Source organism: Elaeis guineensis, chromosome 2 (assembly GCF_000442705.2).
Source record: "Elaeis guineensis isolate ETL-2024a chromosome 2, EG11, whole genome shotgun sequence".
In the NCBI taxonomy this organism is placed as follows: Eukaryota; Viridiplantae; Streptophyta; class Magnoliopsida; order Arecales; family Arecaceae; genus Elaeis; species Elaeis guineensis.
Genome location: NC_025994.2, coordinates 11,544,691 through 11,562,535, shown reverse-complemented (window position 1 = coordinate 11,562,535; position 17,845 = coordinate 11,544,691). Strand labels below are relative to the sequence as shown.

Sequence of the window (17,845 nt, the reverse complement as noted above, 5' to 3'; positions counted from 1 at the left end):
TTAGAAATTCTTACCATCTTGCAGGATGCATGGAGTATCCTTTTCAAAGAAAGACTATCATGTATTAAACTAGCTTTAGGTTTTTGCGTTGCATTTTATGAGTCTAATCTGTAGACATGTACAACAAAATGTGTTTTGCTTAATTTTTTTCTTTTTCTTGGACTGGATTTTTTGCTAGCATGAAATATGGTACAAATTTGTGAATAACTAAATTAAGAATTAATTAATAATCATTGCATGGATGTGTGCAATATATGTGACTCTCTCGTTGTCAATGATGATTGATTCTCTAATTTGCAGACAAATGTAGAGAAGGTTTACAAGAAGTTTGTGCACTTAAAAGATACTGCTTTTGACCAGAGACATGGACCTCACATATATAGATGCGGTCTTTGTGGGGGAACATCGAATACTTTCCAGTTGTATCGTAGTGAATCTGATCTCAGTGTGAAGAAAACTGATCTTGGCCATTTTCATCCTAATACAGAAGAGAAGGTTATACTTTCATTATAAGCTGGAATTTCTTTGCTCTCTTCATGCATAAATATATTTTCTGTGTTATATAGTATGACTGGTTCCTTTTTTTCTTGTATCTGCTCTATGAAATCATGTTCTTTAGACTTCTATTTGCATAATCTGTTCTCATTGTCAAACTTTGCTATAGTGGCAAAAGACTTAGAAAATTGTGACTAATGGAATTTAGGTATTGCAATATTAAAATAAAAAAAACCTGTAACTGTAAGTGATTCGCATGTGATATGGTGTTGTGATAACTTGCTTGAAAAACAAAGATAGTAGTTGTTGTGGTGATAACATGGTTGAAGAACAAAGTAGTACTGGTGTTTGGAGGTGTAAAAATGTTTGAAAGAGGCGCATGCTTCTTAAGAGAATTTAAAGTTCTGAGAAAGATGTTGGGAAAATCATGAAGGATTTTACTGTACATAGGTACAAATTTGAGGCAAATCTTTGACTCATTATGTAGATGCCAGGAGTTTTGGTCTCATTGCTACTTTCTTTTCATATATATAACATTGGTCTATCACTTATTCTATTAAGCTTCCTTGCCTTTCAAGTCTCTTGTTTCTGGAGATAGATGGAATCATGGAATATGAATATCTGTTCTTTTGAAGGACATTCAAATCATCATCTATTTTAGCATTATGAAGCTGTTTCATAATTGGGACTGCGTATTCAAGATAATCTATCAGCAGATGGGATTTGATGCTAGATAATATACATGGAAGCGAGGAAGTCTGGAGGGATTGGGGAAGCTTTGATTCCCTTGTACTTACGTTTGTGAGATAAAATAAATCACCTTTTTAGTAGATCACATTGTCCTGGAAAATTTGGGATTGTGAAGGATTGGGGACTGGCAAAAGTCTCCAAATTCTCCCCAGTGTGTCCTTTCTCACCAGAAACTTTCATCTGGTGATAAGGTAAATGTGAACTTGCAGTTTCAGCATCCAACCAGGCCTTAGGATTCTGTATAGCATGATTAGCATATGTACTCAGTGCTTATGGACTTTTCGCCCTTTAATGTATATTTCATGAGTTTATATATTCAGGATGCTGTCAGTAATGAGGTGGAAATTCCTGTAGAAGTCCCTTGTTCTTTTTCTAGCAAATTCAACTTCTTATAGTCCCACACCAAAGCATAAAATCCATTTTTTTCTTATTTTGGTGAGATAATGTGTATAGGAAAGCAGTAACTCAAAAAAGTTGAAGCTTCAAGGTCTTAAGATGTTACATTTGAAGAAAAGCATTTTCATGGATCAGACAGCACACAATTTATTTATATCCACATGAACAATTACACGTATGCACATGTGATTAGACTATTACTAAACAGAAAACACTGGGTAATGCTTTTGTTTGCACAGATTAACTCAGATGAGGTTATTACACATGATATTGTAATTGAAAAAAAAATACTGCAATTGCATGTTATTGTTTGTCAATCTTCGATGCAGGAGTGTTCTGCTGCTTTTGTTTTCTTCAGAACTCGGTATGCTGCAAATGTTGCTTCACAAGTTCTTCAAACATCAAATCCTATGTTATGGGTCACTGATTTGGCTCCAGAACCACATGATGTGTATTGGTCAAATCTTTGGCTACCATATAGACAGCTTTGGATTCGTCGGATTGGAACTCTTCTGGGTAGCATTGTTTTTATGTTTTTGTTTCTAGTCCCAGTCACATTTGTGCAAGGATTATCTCAACTAGATCAATTGCAGCAGGTGTTCCCTTTTCTAAAAGGTATATTGAAGAAGTAAGTATCATATCATTTTTCTATTTTTATCAGTATGCAATCTTCATATGGCTCTGGTTCTTAATATTTGAGTTCTAACAGCCAGTGCCTATCATGTGACTGAATAGTAAATGAACTTTATATGGAATAGCATCCTGCGTCCTTTGCATTTAATAAAAATTAAATAGCTAATCTTTTCTTCTGTTATACATTGCCTTTTTAGGCTGTGAATATTATCAACCAAGGCAAGTATTTCAATACTCATAAATGTTCCAAAGTTGAAAAATCATGCAGGCTTGTCCCCTCCAGACATTTAATGAGGGCATTGTTCCCTCTTATCAGAATATCCCATAGACTAAATCAATGCAAGTGTCACTTGTTGTATGCTAAACTGCATTTGTCAACACTCTAGAGTCAGGAGGCATTTGATGCTTATTGTTGGGAAAATGAGATTATTTTTAATTTATGACATGATCTGCTAGGAAGCCTAGGATCCAATAACTGCAGCTACAGCTAAAAGTCTTGGAAAGTAAGACATGAGGCATAAGTACCTATGTCAAACATTTTCTAATATTTATAAAATGAGCACTAATATGTATAAAATACTTCAAAATTTCATGTATGGAAAATGGTACAACCATATACTTTGTTTGTATAGAAAAAGGATGGTATCTAACACTATGTTGTGATGAAAGTATTGGCAATTCATGCTTTGTTTTTATCCTATAAAATTTAGTGACATATAGTTAAATCAACATGTTTATCAAGAGGTGGTGAAAATATAACTCTTCTTTCTCCAACCTTCTGTTTGTTTTTCCTTAAGGATGTTGTTCTTTATCTTGATTTATGTATAATGGAATTCTTTTTCGTTTATATGCTGTAGTGTTTGATCTTGATGATCAAGAAAGTGCTACAAGTTTGTCTTAAAATTTTGTAGGATAAGTTTTCCAGCATGACTACCACGGAAAATTAATCCATAGTCCATATGTTATGTATATGAATTTTGATTTTCTTGATGTAGCCATAACACCGAGAAGGGCTTCCTATTCCAAATATCCATGGTGGGTTTATTAGCTTTTCTTCACCTCGTACCTACTAAGAGATATGCTATTTTAATGCAAGCTTGTTTCTTTTATTCTTTCCCCATTTTTTTCCTTTCAACTTGTATCCTCTTTCTTGGTCCTACACAAAAACAAGCTCCTTAGGCATTTTCTAGATACTTTCTATGTACCAATATTATGTCTGCTACTTTTCATTAACACTTTCCCTATGTTCATATAAACTGCAAATTACTTTTGGAATTATTAAGGAAGCATGACTTGTGTTGTTTCATCTAGTTAATGGGTGATTAGTCTTTATGCTTTATGGAAACTTGATTCTTGGGGATTGCAATGGATCATATATGGATTTCTCCTCACTCCTTGATTTGGGAAATGGTGGCCACAAATGTAAAGCTTTTTGGCAATTAGAGAGCGGAATTGAGATCCTTGCAAGTTGAATTAACTTCAATCACTTTTTCTGTAAACTTCAGTCCTATGATAAAGAATGTAGGCGTTATTGATTTAAAGAGACTTCAAAATTGAGTGGCTTTTAATCCCATTATAGAAAGTTTATGAATGACAATTACTGTAACACCCGGCCCAATTGGGCCCAGAATCAGCCCACAGTCCAAAAAAAAAAAAAAAGGAACTGGAAGAAGACTCTTGATGGGAGTCTTCTTCTCCGATGAATCCCGATCGAAGAAGGATTCTAGGATTCTTAAAACTCTAGGACCGTCTATAAATAAGACTCCCCTCTCCCTCACGAGCTTCCACCGGCGACCGTTGAGCTTAATTCCTCCTTTTTTTTCTCTTGGAAGCCGCGGCACTCTCTTCTTGTGTTCGTCGGAAATCGAAGGTCGAAGAGGCCACCGGAGTTCAGGTAAGGGTTCAATCTTTCTTCCTCTCCCTCTTTTCTTTCTTTCCATAGTTTTAGACTCCTCGCCGGCCGTCGGGATCGCCCAAAATTCCATGAATCATGAAATCTTTGTTCGGCCAGAACTTTGTCCTCTCTTTTCCGACCACCAGCGCCGCTGTTTGCGGCATCTCACTCCTAGGATAGGACCTCATCTCTCTATCCTTCTTCTCCGAGAGGTTTTGGCCGCCGGCGACTGGCCAATGATTGAAAAACAAGAGGAATAAGGGCGGGTCCCTGTCTTTCGAATTTTTCCTCCGTCGGCCGAACCTTGCCATCGGCCACTCCCTTGCTCTCTCTGCTGTTAGCCGCCACTGTCGGATCTCTGATCGTGCTGCCACCTTCGCCGGAGCCGAGCCACCGAGCCTTTCTCTGGTCCTCCCCTATTCGGCCAAGGAAGAGGAAAGAAAGAAGAAAACGGGAAGGGAAGAAGAGAAAGAAGAAAAGAAAAGAAAGAAGAAAAGAAAAAGAAAAAGAGAAAAAGAAAAAGAGAAAAAAAAGAATGAGAGAATTTTCTCTCTCCTCTCCCGCTTTTCTCTCTCTTTCCTTTCTCCTCTTTTATCTTTTCTCTCTAGATTCTCTTTTTATTTTCTCTCTCTAGACCTTTTCTCTCTCTTTATGGATTTTGTCTCTAGGATCATTTTCTCTCTCTGATTTCATTACAGATCCTAGGATAAACTTGAGATGAAAATAAGATGACCTGAGATTGCTTCGAAATTTGTACAGTAGATTGGATTCGGATCCGATCCTTATTTGAAATTTATAACATCGGTTATGGTTAATATATATTGAGTCATCCTGATAGGACCTCTGATGATCTCGATCATGATTGCCTCATCTGAAGGATATGAAGATTCTCTCTACTTTCTCTCTCTAAAATTTTTCTCTCTAGAATTTTCTCTCTTCATGGATTTTCTCTCTTTAGAAGTCTTGTGGACTAATGGAGGGTCTAGATATTTAGATAAGTCCCAATTCTGGATTAATCCTAGGAGAGGTCCTGGATTTGTGTTAATAGGATCAATTATGGGTAATTTCTTCGTATATGATTTTTATATTTGATCAGGGTCATGAAGAGATACGATTGTTTGCATAAGATGTCGAATGGAATATCTTGTTTTCAAAATTCATAAATCAAAAAAGAACATTGATTTCTATGCTTGGATCAGTCACCGATAAAGGAAAGAATCTCTGTACATGATCACCATTATATATATGCTATTTTACTGTTGGTCTTGCATCATTAATTTTGCATCGTTGGATTTGAGATCGATGAATTTATTATATCTGAGATACTGTTATTTGATTTTGAGTATGAGTATGTTATATTAATATATATGTATCAGAGATTGATGGCATGATTATATGGATATGACGTATCTAAATTGATCATAATGTAAGTCAGAATTGATTTGATAAAATCAACACATAATGATTAAATGAAAAAGGAAGATATGGTATGAACTAGTCTTGTTATGTGGAATAGTCCGTCAGGAGCTTATGCCTGGGATAGCCCACCAGGAGCTTATGTCTGAGATAGCTCCCACTGGCTTATAGGTGGATTAGCCGGCCAGGAGCTCATACTTGGGACAGCTCGTCAGGAGCTTATGTCTGGGATAGCCTCTCACGGACTTTCGTACATGGGACAGTCGGCCAGGAGCTCATCCTGGGACAGCCTTGAAAGATTTTTAAGTGAAAATTGAATCGGATGATGACTGAGGTATAGACTTGGTTAGTCCAGAGCCAAAAAGAAAAAGGTTAAAGATCATATGATAATCAAAAGAGAAATGAAAGACAAGACATAAAATAATTGTTGAATAAAAGTATTTCACCCATTAATATATGATGATGCATCTTTTTTGACAAGACATAATTTATAGATGTTTGAATTATTCCGGATATTGAACATGAGATTTTATGTTTTATTGTTTATCCTTATTTTCAGATTATATTATTATATTGGTGTGATATGAAAATTCTTACTGGACTGTGAAGCTCACACCCCTTCATTTTTCTTTTTCTTCTCAGAGTTATAGGATGTTTATGATTGGCTATGGCTTGGATTTACGGATGAGCAGATGGATAGATAGAGTGTCATAGTATCTGATCAGAGGATTGAAAAAATTTAATTTGTAATTATGCAAAGTTTTACTAAATTATTATTGGAATAAGATATTATAGATGTTGAGGTTGTAATGATTTACTTTGGCCTTGCATATTCTTTAGGGCTTGCTCTAAGGAGTGTGTGGCCATCATATATCTGACTCGGATGTTGGGTTCGGGACGTGACAGAATGGTATCAGAGCTTAGGTTATGATCATTGGAGATTATGATATAAGTGATTAGGATATGAAAGAATAGTATCAGAGTTTAGGTTTAAGATCATTAGAGATTATGAAGTGATATCAAAACTTTATGTACGATCAATAGGATGCGACAGAGTGATATCAGAGCTTAGATTATGATCATTTGGGGACTATGATACAAGTGATTAGGATATGACAGAATAGTATCAGAGCTCAGGTTTAAGGTCACTAGAGATTGTGACATCAGTGATATCAAAATTTTGGGATCATGATCAATAGAGTATAATATATAACATCAGAGCTTAAAGTTATGATCATTAAGGATGTGATAGAATGATATTAGAGTTTAGGTTATGATCACTAGAGAATATGATTTAAGTGGTATTTGAGCTTAAGGTTATAATTATTCAAGATTGTGACTCTAGTGATATTTGAACTTGAGGTTATGATCATGAGGAACATGATAGATGTAAAAGAAAGGATTCGATATTTGAATTTTGAATCAATAGATACTATGATAAAATTTATGCATAAGTGGTATATGATGTTTATAACAGAATTGACGAGTTATATCTTGGATTTCAATTAGTAAGGTTGACCTAAGTATGAGAAGTGTTGATCTTGGAATGAAGAGGAAGATATTGATGTGTTGTGTTGAGTATACTCAATTATCTATTCAATGCGAAACTTATATGGATGAAGGTCGTGATAATTTTTCTAATTTCGATATTAATTTTCTGAGCATTATAAAATTTTTGTACTTATCAGAAGGAAGTTAGTTAGGATGTGGTCTAAGAAGAAATTACATCATATGAGAGAAATATTTTTGAGTATTGAATCTATAAGAGGATCATATATGAAACTCGAATTTTAATGAAAAATATATTTAGATTTTATTATGAGAATATGAAATACACATATTGGTGAAATCTTTGGTTATTCAAAATATCATATTTGAATCTGATTTCTTGATCTTTCAAGTTGCATTGAATTTCAAGTCAAAAGTTTGCTTTTCTAAGTGGATCTAAGGAATTTTGATGAATTGAATAAGAAAATTGGTTTTGTTAGAATATGATATATACGTTATGATAAAATTTTTAATAATTCGTATTACCATTTTTAGATTAGATTCTTTAATTTTTCTTGTGATTGTTGAAGATGGTGAAGTGTATTAATTATTCAAGTCAAAGTTCGGATTTCTGAATTGAACTAAGATATTTTGCTAGTGTTAAATTTTGAATGACTTATACAAGGGATAAGATTTTGTATGAATTTATCGATTAATATTAAGAGTTGTGATGAAGAAAGCTCTATAAGAAATAATCAAGTTGATTCTACTTACAAAGATGTTGGCTTGAGTTCTTCTAGTTTGTCAAGTTGGAATTAATTCTTTTAAAAATGAAGATTGATTTGGGAATTATCTAAATGATTGTAAGATAAATCTAAAGTTAACTCCAATTGATTCTAGATATGTTGGATTCTTGAAGAGTGATGAAACTTATGTAATGATTTCAAACATAGGAAGTGAATCAAGATTTAATTTTGATATGCTATACTGAAAGGTAGTAAAGATAAAGAAACTTAAAGTTTTGCTCTAAGTTTTATATGAAATTTGAAAGTTAGATCTATCTTTGATTGATCTAACATACAAGGATATTCTTATCTTTCGATAAACCTATGTAATTTGATAAATTAAGATCAGAGTGCGCAGCAAAAGTGTGGTGGATTAAATTGATTAAAAATATTAATTTCTTGATTTAAAAGATATTATGATGGAATACATTAGTTGCAATAAAGAAGGATTTTATTGATAATGAAAGGATGCTATAGATTTTAATCTAATCTGATCATAGCTGGATAATTTTTGTCAGTAGGTTGCTTCATTGTAGATAATGTCAAGAAATCCTAGATATCTCAAGTTTATTATTAACAGTTTGATAGTTTTGTTATTAGTTCGAATCTAGAATGTCTTGACATGGATCTCATATTTTTTCAAATTTAATATTATTACTCGAACTGACATAGAAGATTGAGGTTTTCTTAAGATAAAAGTCTATCTATTAAATTAATTGGAAGGTCAAGAGAAGAAACAAATCGATGATTGTGAAGAGTGTCTAATATTCGATCTTTCTTTATTTTTACATCATAGGTAGTCTGAGATAATTATGAATTTCGAGTGGAATGTATTGGACAAATAACTGTGGTGTGTTAATACAAGGTCAAAATGTTACTATTCTTTGAAAAAAAAAGAGTTGAGAAATCAATAAGAAGGGATGAGTTTGAGATTTCAAATAATTTTTGTTATAACAAGATCATGAGAAATAAATAATATGTAAGACATTATCGTAAGCGTGAAAATGATATGATACAAGTATATATATTTTTTTAAAAAAATATATCTCAAACAATATAAGTTAATTTCGAGGATGAAATTATTTGAAGGGGGGAGAATGTAACACCCGGCCCAATTGGGCCCAGAATCAGCCCACAGTCCAAAAAAAAAGGAACGTGAAGAAGACTCCTGATGGGAGTCTTCTTCTCCGATGAATCCCGATCGGAGAAGGATTCTAGGATCCTTAAAACTCTAGGGCCCTTTTATAAATAAGACTCTCCTCTCCCTCACGAGCCTCCACCGGCGACTGTTGAGCTCAATTCCTCCTTTTTTTTCTTGGAAGCCACGGCACTCTCTTCTTGTGTTCGTCGGAAATCGAAGGTCGAAGAGGCCACCGAAGTTCAGGTAAGGGTTCAATCTTTCTTCCTCTCCCTCTTTTCTTTCTTCTCATGGTTTTAGACTCCTCGCCGGCCGTCGGGATCGTCGGAAATTCCATGAATCATGAAATCTCTGTTCGGTCAGAATTTTTTTCTCTCTTTTTCGGCCACTGGCGCCGTCGTTTGCGGCGTCTCACCCCTAGGATAGGACCTCATCTCTCTATCTCTCTTCTCTGAGAGGTTTTGGTCGCCGACGACCGGTCAATGATTGGAAAACAAGAGGAAAAATGGCGGGTCTCTATTTTTTGAATTTTTCCTCCGCCGGTCGAACCTTATCGTCGGCCACTCCCTTGCTCTCTCTGCTGTCAGTCGTCGCTGTCGGACCTCCGACCGTGCTGCCACCTTCGTCGGAGCCGAGCCACCGAGCCTCTGGTCCTCCCCTGTTCGGCCAAGGAAGAGGAAAGAAAGAAAATAGGAAGGGAAGAAGAGAAAGAAGAAAGAAAAGAAAAAGAAAAAGAGAAAAAAAAAGAGAAAAAGAAAAAGAGAAAAATAGAAAAAAAAGAATGAGAGAATTTTCTCTTTCTCCTCTCCCGCCTTTCTCTCTTTCCTCTCTCCTCTTTCTACCTTCTCTCTCCATCTTCTCTCTCTAGATTCTCTCTCTATTTTTTCTTTAAACCTTTTCTCTCTCTTTGTGGATTTTGTCTCTAGAATCATTCTCTCTCTCTGATTTCATCACAGACCTTAGGATAAACTTGAGATGAAAATAAGATGACCTGAGATTGCTTCGAAATTTATACAGTAGATTGGATTTCGATCCGATCCTTATTCGAAATTTATAACATTGATCATGGTTAATCTATATTGAGTCATTCTGATAGGACCTCTGATGATCTTGACCATGATTGCCTCATCTGAAGGATACGAAGATTCTCTCTTTACTTTCTCTTTCTAAAATTTTTCTCTCTAAAATTTTCTCTTTCTTCATGGATTTTCTCTCTCTAGAAGCCTTGTGGACTAATGGAGGGTCTAGGTATTTAGATAAGTCCCAATTCTGGGTTAATCTTAGGAGAGGTCCTGGATTTGTGTTAATAGGATCAATTATGTGTAATTTCTTCATATATGATTTTTATATTTGATTAGGGTCATGAAGAGATACAATTGTTTGCATAAGATGTCGAGTGGAATATCTTGTTTTTAAAATTCATAAATCAAAGAAGAACATTTATTTCTATGCTTGGATCAGTCACCGATAAAGGTAAAAATTCCTGTACGTGATCATCATTATATATATACTATTTTACTATTGGTCTTGCATCATTGATTTTGCATCGTCAGATTTGAGATCGATGAATTTATTATATCTGAGATACTGTTATTTGATTTTGAGCATGAGTATGTTATGTTAATATATATGTATCAGAGATTGATGGCATGATTATATGGATACGACGTATCTAAATAGATCATAATGTAAGTCGGAATTGATTTGATGAAATCAACACATAATGATTAAATGAAAAAGAGAGATATGGTATGGACTAGCCTTGTCATGTGGAACAGTCCGTTAGCAGCTTATGCTGGGATAGTCCGTCAGAAGCTTATGCCTGGGACAGCCCCCACAGGCTCATAGGTGGATCAGCCGGCTAGGAGCTCATGCCTGGGACAGCCCGTCGGGAGCTTATGCCTGGGACAGCCTCTCACGGGCTTTCGTACATGGGACAGCCGGCCAGGAGCTCATCCTGGGACAGCCTTGAAAGGTTTTTAAGTGAAAATTGATTCGGATGATGACTGAGGTATAGACTTGGTTAGTCCAGAGTCAAAAAGAAAAAGGTTAAAGATCATATGATAATCAAAAGAGAAATGAAAGATAAGACATGAAACAATTGTTGAACAAAAGTATTTCACCCATTAATATATGATGATGCATCTCTTTTGATAAGATAGATAATTTATAGGTGTTTAAATTATTCCGGATATTGAACATGAGATTTTATATTTTATTGTTTATCCTTATTTTCAGATTATATTAATATATTGGTGTGATATGGGAATTCTTACTGGGCTATGAAGCTCACACCCCTTCATTTTTCTTTTTCTTCTCAGACTTACAGGATGTTTATGATTGGCTATGGCTTGGATTTACGGGTGAGCAGATGGATAGATAGAGTGTCATAGTATCTGATTAGAGGATTGAAGAAATTTAATTTGTAATTATGCAAAGTTTTACTAAATTATTATTGGAATCAGATATTATGGATGTTAAGGTTGTAATGATTTAATTTGACCTTGCATATTTTTTAGGGCTTGCTCTAAGGAGTGTGCGGCCACCATGTATCCGACCCAGGTGTTGGGTTCGGGGCGTGATAATTAGTCTAGGATAACATGTTGATAATTTCCATTACTTCTCTAAATTGTTTTAGAAGACTGTAATCCTTTTTTACTGACATTGGCATCACGAAACCTAGTTTTCATACTTAAAAAGTTCAAAGACCAAAATTTACTAGAAGAGAGTAGCAACATTGTTTTTGCCATTGTAACAGCCAACAGGTTGCAGAACATAGCCAACACCTACCAAGAAGCAAGAGGAGGAAATAGGAATCATTAGCGAGCAGGATTCAGGGCCACAACGAACAGTTATGAAGGAGGAGGAGCAGGTGAGCAGAACAAAGGTCAGCAAGCAGAACAAAAGGGAAAAGTTATAGAAAAAAGAAAAAAATGGTTAGATGAAGAATGGGTAGGAATAGAAGAAAAAGAGAATGTAAAACTAGAAAGAAATGAAGAAGATGAAGATTGATCTAAGGAAGAAGAAGGCAAAAATTATAGACAAACTTGCCACTAGTGTTGGCCATTGCAACCATTGTTGCTGCTCAAGGCTGCTGGTTGACTTACCGGTAGCTGTTGATAAGCCCACTAGTTGCTACAAGGTTGGTAGTGGCCTTCACTGCCCTCTTTCATTTCCCACATGGGGTTTAAAGAGGGAAAGAAAGAGGTAAAAGAAAACCTTAAAGCAATATGGTTTGAGCAGGCTTAATCCATGCACCTTGGCCAAATTAAGCGCCTAGTGTCCGTTTGGCACCTAGGGAACTACTTTTGGCAACACTATTTAGATGGTTTTGCTTAGGTTGCCAAAGGCAGCCAAATTTCTATATAGTTCTTCTCTGGATAGCTATATTTCTAAAAATAGACATTGGACCCGATAAAAATGTACAATGAGCATTTATATTTTAATTGAATGATTATTGATGTGGATCATGGTGATCATATATCATCGACTTGAGTAGGGATGAAATCGGATCGGATATCTGTATATCGATGTCCATATTTGTTTTAAACATATACATATATAAATTGGATTCTGGAAGTGGATGTAAGTGCACATATAAGTCGGATAGCTAAACTTTATCACCTCAAAATCAAGGATATTACTAAGTGGATGGTAAATCAAGTTAATAGCATGTTAATGTGGTCATATATTTTCCTTAAAAGTGCATAAGTAATATATAAAATTAAATAGGATTACAAATAGAATTGGATATTCAGATACAGATTGGATCATTGTCTATCTATCTCCATATCTGTTTGATGGATATGGATGCCGATATGGATATTAGTTAAATGCTCAACTTTCTATCCATTTTTAGATAGATTTGGATATGAAAACAGATCTGGATGGATATTATCTGATCCACTTTCATTTTTCCATCATGCATGATAGCACAAACATAATCTCCTGAGCAACAATTGCCATGATAATAATCCGACATTCTTTTAGCAAGATGATGTTACATTTCACAACTTGAGTTGAGAAGGCTCTATAAATAGATTGAGGCATTCAGCATATTTTTGTGATTGATGGTCAACAATGTTTCTCCCACAAAGTATGCTCATATTCATGGCTCGTGCCTTGGGCAGGCTTGAAGCATAAAATGCCTAATCTTTTTTGTTTTTGTTACAAATAAACTACTGTTTTTTTTTTTTTTTTAAACTGTCTGTTTAACTAGTCTTTTTACTGTCTTTTTTTATTTAAGAATATCGTTAATATATAGATTTACTGGGCAGCAAGCATCTTACAAATGACTTCTACATTTTCTTCTGCAGGACCTTTGTAAGCCAACTAGTAACAGGATACCTCCCTAGCGTCATTTTACAGTTATTTCTTTATACCGTCCCCCCTACAATGATGCTATTTTCTGCCTTGGAAGGACCTATTTCTCATAGTGGAAGGAAAAAGAGTGCATGTTTGAAAGTCTTGTACTTCACCATCTGGAATGTATTCTTTGTCAATGTTTTGTCTGGATCTATCATCAGTCAGCTGAGTGTCATATCTAGTCCAAAGGAAATTCCTACCCAACTTGCTAAAGCTGTACCAAGGCAGGTAATTGTTATTCTTGATGTTGAAATAACTAAGATATGCAGCCTGACTTATAAAGATACCCCTTATAATATTACATCATTCTGTATTACCTCTTCCTTAATGAGAAAGGAATTTATATGTCTAGTATTTTCCTCTTTGATTGTAGGAGGCTTATGATAGATGGCTTTGAATTTGAGCTTTTTGAAGCTCATACTTATGTTCTGTTTATTTTTTTTCCTCTTCAATTTTTTGTGCAGCTATACTTCATTTTGACATGAAAGTTTTTTTTTTCCTTCAACTTTCTTGATATTATATATAGTTACTGATCAAAGATTCATCTGCCTCTTCATGGATGCAGGCCACCTTTTTCATCACTTATGTTTTGACTTCAGGTTGGGCAAGCTTGTCTTCTGAAGTAATTCAACTCTTCTCCCTTATCTGGAATTTCCTTAAGAAATATATATTTGGATGGAAGGATGATCCAGCTTCTGTTCCATCATTTCCTTATCACACTGAGGTGCCGAGAGTTCTCTTGTTTGGACTACTTGGATTCACTTGTTCAGTGTTGGCACCATTAATATTACCTTTCTTGCTGGTGTACTTTTTGCTTGGTTATGTTGTGTATCGCAACCAGGTGAGAGATTGTGCACACCATAACTTCTGTTAATTGTAACAATATAGGCATCTAGTGCGTATGGAGTCTTATAATGTGTACAATACATTTATTTCCCATACTTGAGCTTCCTTTTTTTGGTTAATGGTATTCATTTTCTTTTCAATCTATTAACGGTAAAATTATGTTAAATAGTTGTGCTTTTTGTATTTTTTTTCCTTTTGGGGTTGCAGCAGATTCTCATTAGCAGCACTTAAATGCATAGAGAGATGTTTTCTTTTCCTGTGTTATTCTAAGATGATCACCTGTTGATCTTCATTAGCTCTATGGACAGATCTTTGATGGAGAATGCCTACACGTTTGTAACATCACTAGGGGATTCTTGGCTACAGATCATTGATTTTCACATATTGTTATCTTTTCGTCTTATATGATCCAACCCTATATTTCCTTTTTCTCATATTGATAATATCATATCGTTTTCTCACCCTCTTTAAGTTCAATTTTTTGTTAGATTACTAACTCCTTCGAATCTTTGTAGCATTTCTTTTTTGCATTTTTTAAGCCTTCAAAGTCCTTCAAGCTTCTAATTTCATCATCTTTCAAATCACAACCTCTTATGAGTGACTGCCCATAAGATCGTCACATTTTAGTACTTGATTTCTTGTTCAAGTGCTTCTCTCATACTAACATAATGTGTTTAGCCATGTGTTTTGAGTATAGATCACATTCACTCTCAAGTTCCACACCTCTTGGATAATGTTTTTCAGATTGATTACTTCTAGCATGGTTCATTGAACTGGTACTATCGTACCAAAGTCTATACCATTTGAAGATCGGTTTGGTACGGTATAGGTACATAATATTACTGATCTAATGCGAACCGAAGTAGGGAGAGGGAGAGGGAGGGAGGAAGAGAGTGAGGAGGGAGGGAGGGAGAAGGAGAGGGAGAGGGAGAGAAAACCCTAACCCTACCTAGGATGAGAAGCGAGGGTGGGGAGAGAAGATGAATGGGAGAAAGACAGGGAGAGGGGGGAGAGGGAGGAGAAAGAAAGAGGCATACTAGGCATCAATAGCAATCAAGGGCATTAGCATCGACGTCGATTGAGGGTGGTGGTGTTAGCTTCGATTGATCATGATGGTGTTAATGTTGGGTATTAATGGGGCCTTCACCATTGGGTATTGGTGGAGCTTCGAAGCTCCGATCATGGTGGAAGGAGGAAGAAAGAGAGGGAGAGAGAACGAAGGGGTTGGGGTGGCTCGAGAGGTTTCTAAGGATGGAATGTCCCAACTGGCTGAATTGTCTTGGTTCTTGGCCGGTTCGGTTTGGTATGGACTATAAACCAAATTGTTCGGTCTGATATGGTTCGACAAACCTTGACTTCTAGATTTCACTTCCAAGTTCTATTTTGATTTTTGCTATGCCTTTTCATTTGTAGTTAGCACTCTCTAAATGCAAGTTTGAACCTTATTCTTTCATTTTAAGGGGCAACAATTAATTTTTGTTGAACTTATACCAAGATATGTATTATTTCCAATATTTTTCCTTAACCATTCTTTTTTTTTTTTAGGTGAATCGGATATGTTATACTATCCTTTTATAAATACATCCATTATAATCAACCTGTAAATTATTCAAAAGCTGAGTGGGGGCTGCAAAAGTAGAAGTCTAGAAGATAGTCCCTATATGATTGGCCACATAAGTCGCAACCCAATCTACGACATTGTTCACTTACCTATAAACGTTTGTTGCCACAACAGAATACAGGTTGGCAATCATTTGCTAGCAATCCTATATCAGTAGGTGGGAACCAGCCTCTGGAGGTGATGAAGTTGATAGCCATAAGATTCCCCTCCAAAAAGACATGCGAGGCATCAAAAATTTTTATAGCACGTCAAACCTTCCCATGCTGCTCACAGTTTTGCTATTGAAACCATAATATCAAATACCCTGACTCTGTTTGCAACTACAAGTAATCCTATGGAGCTCCTCATCATAATGCCTGAACCACCACAAGCACCTTTGTTCTAAATACTGCTATCGAAGTTGATCTTGAGGAAACAGGAGGGTGGTGGCTCCCAGGAGAAGTAAATTACCTGAGGAAGCGCAGAACCTGCTACAGAAGGGCCTTAGTTTCCCCTGCTATCAAAGATTCTCCTGGGCAGTCATGTGGATGAATTTCTAAGCCTGGGTATAGGCTTTCATAATAATCAATATGGGACTTCGAACCACGTTTTGAAAGATGCGTTTGTTTTTGGCCAACTAGATGTGATAGGCTATATAACACGTAAGGATGCCTTCAGACCTCCACCCACTACTAGAAGAAAACCCCTTAATAGTTTGCAGAAAAACATTAAGGGAGAGGAATGGTAGGCAAATTCTGAAGGGAGGCCTGCCTCCATACTTGCATCTCCACCGTACAACACATGAGAGATGGATTCCTCATTGCCAGGACAGAGATCACAATGGGTGGTGTATAAAGACCATGCTGGTGCAAGATGGCACGACAAGGGAGTCGGTCCCATCTTGCTTTCCTCATGAATAATGTCATCCATGGATGCATGCCAATCCTCCATACCCAATCTGTGCTTAGAGTTGCAGAGGGTCTAGTAGAAAGAGTTTGTATAGGTCTAACACCCTAACCTTTAGTCTAGAAGATGGACCATCTCTTAGTCTGTCTATGCTGTCACCACCATGGTTAGCAATGTCAAGGATTCTATCCACCAGCTCCTTTGAGAAGAATTGACAAACCATAGGGATATTCCATCTCCTCTCATCAGCCGTCTTAAGATCCTTCACAAAAAGACCATCAAGTGAGCTAGTATCAACGGATATAGGCCAACATGGCATGGGGGTGGTCGATAACCATGGGTCATAAACCATATCAATAGAAGCACCATCATTGATACGCCATTGAGATTGGACAAAACAATGTGAGCATAGAAGCAGATCTTTTTCCAAATAGGGGAACCACTTAGAGATGGAGAAGAAAGAGCCAGAAGAGACCAAATACCATATTCCGTCCTCATAAAAGGACACCAAAGACCCTCTTCAATAGCATTAATCTGGCTGCATGTTTATGTATCATTGCTTCATTCCTAGCAACTACAAAGTGAATTCACAAACCATCATTCCTGGATGGTTGACAAACACAGTCCCAAGTGGGTAGATGCACCTTTTTTAGATGTATCTGAAGAGCCCCATAAGAAATTCTTGATCATAGCTTCCAGTTTTAGTAAAACAACCCTAGGGATAATAGAATTAATCATCAAATAAATAGGAATAGCAGACAATTATTCTTTGCTTGAAATCTTGTCCTTTGATATATCCTTTTATATTCATCCCTTTTAAGATCATCCATTCTCCAATAATTATCTTTTCTTTGTGATTTTTAATATGTTCCTTTATACCTTCAATTTGCGTTTGATTACTTACAAGTGTTGTAAAATGGGCCATGGTTGAATGGTTGCGCTCTAGTTCTCACTATTTCTTTAAAACATTTAGTGGCATTCTGACATTATCATCGAATCATTGTAATTTTCATTATGGTGCATATCCAATCCTTTCCATAATAGTAAATTTCTAGCTATGTGCCCTTTTTGTTGACTTGACTTAATTTACATTCTTATCCTTTGCTATTCCAACTATTGTACATCTTTTTAGT

The 17,845-nt window shown here is 35.9% G+C and overlaps 1 protein-coding gene across 2 annotated transcripts in view; it reads left to right on the top strand.

The window, feature by feature from the left end:
- The window catches only part of LOC105061229 (CSC1-like protein RXW8), a 34,741-nt gene that overhangs the window by 10,030 nt on the left and 6,866 nt on the right, over positions 1 to 17,845 (top strand). For both annotated transcript variants that reach the window (XM_010945214.4, XM_073251562.1), the window contains exons 6-9: positions 301 to 495; positions 1,971 to 2,269; positions 13,312 to 13,588; positions 13,926 to 14,201. In XM_010945214.4, coding sequence (XP_010943516.1) covers positions 301 to 495; positions 1,971 to 2,269; positions 13,312 to 13,588; positions 13,926 to 14,201 — 1,047 coding nt within the window. The remainder of the gene's footprint in view (positions 1 to 300; positions 496 to 1,970; positions 2,270 to 13,311; positions 13,589 to 13,925; positions 14,202 to 17,845) is intronic.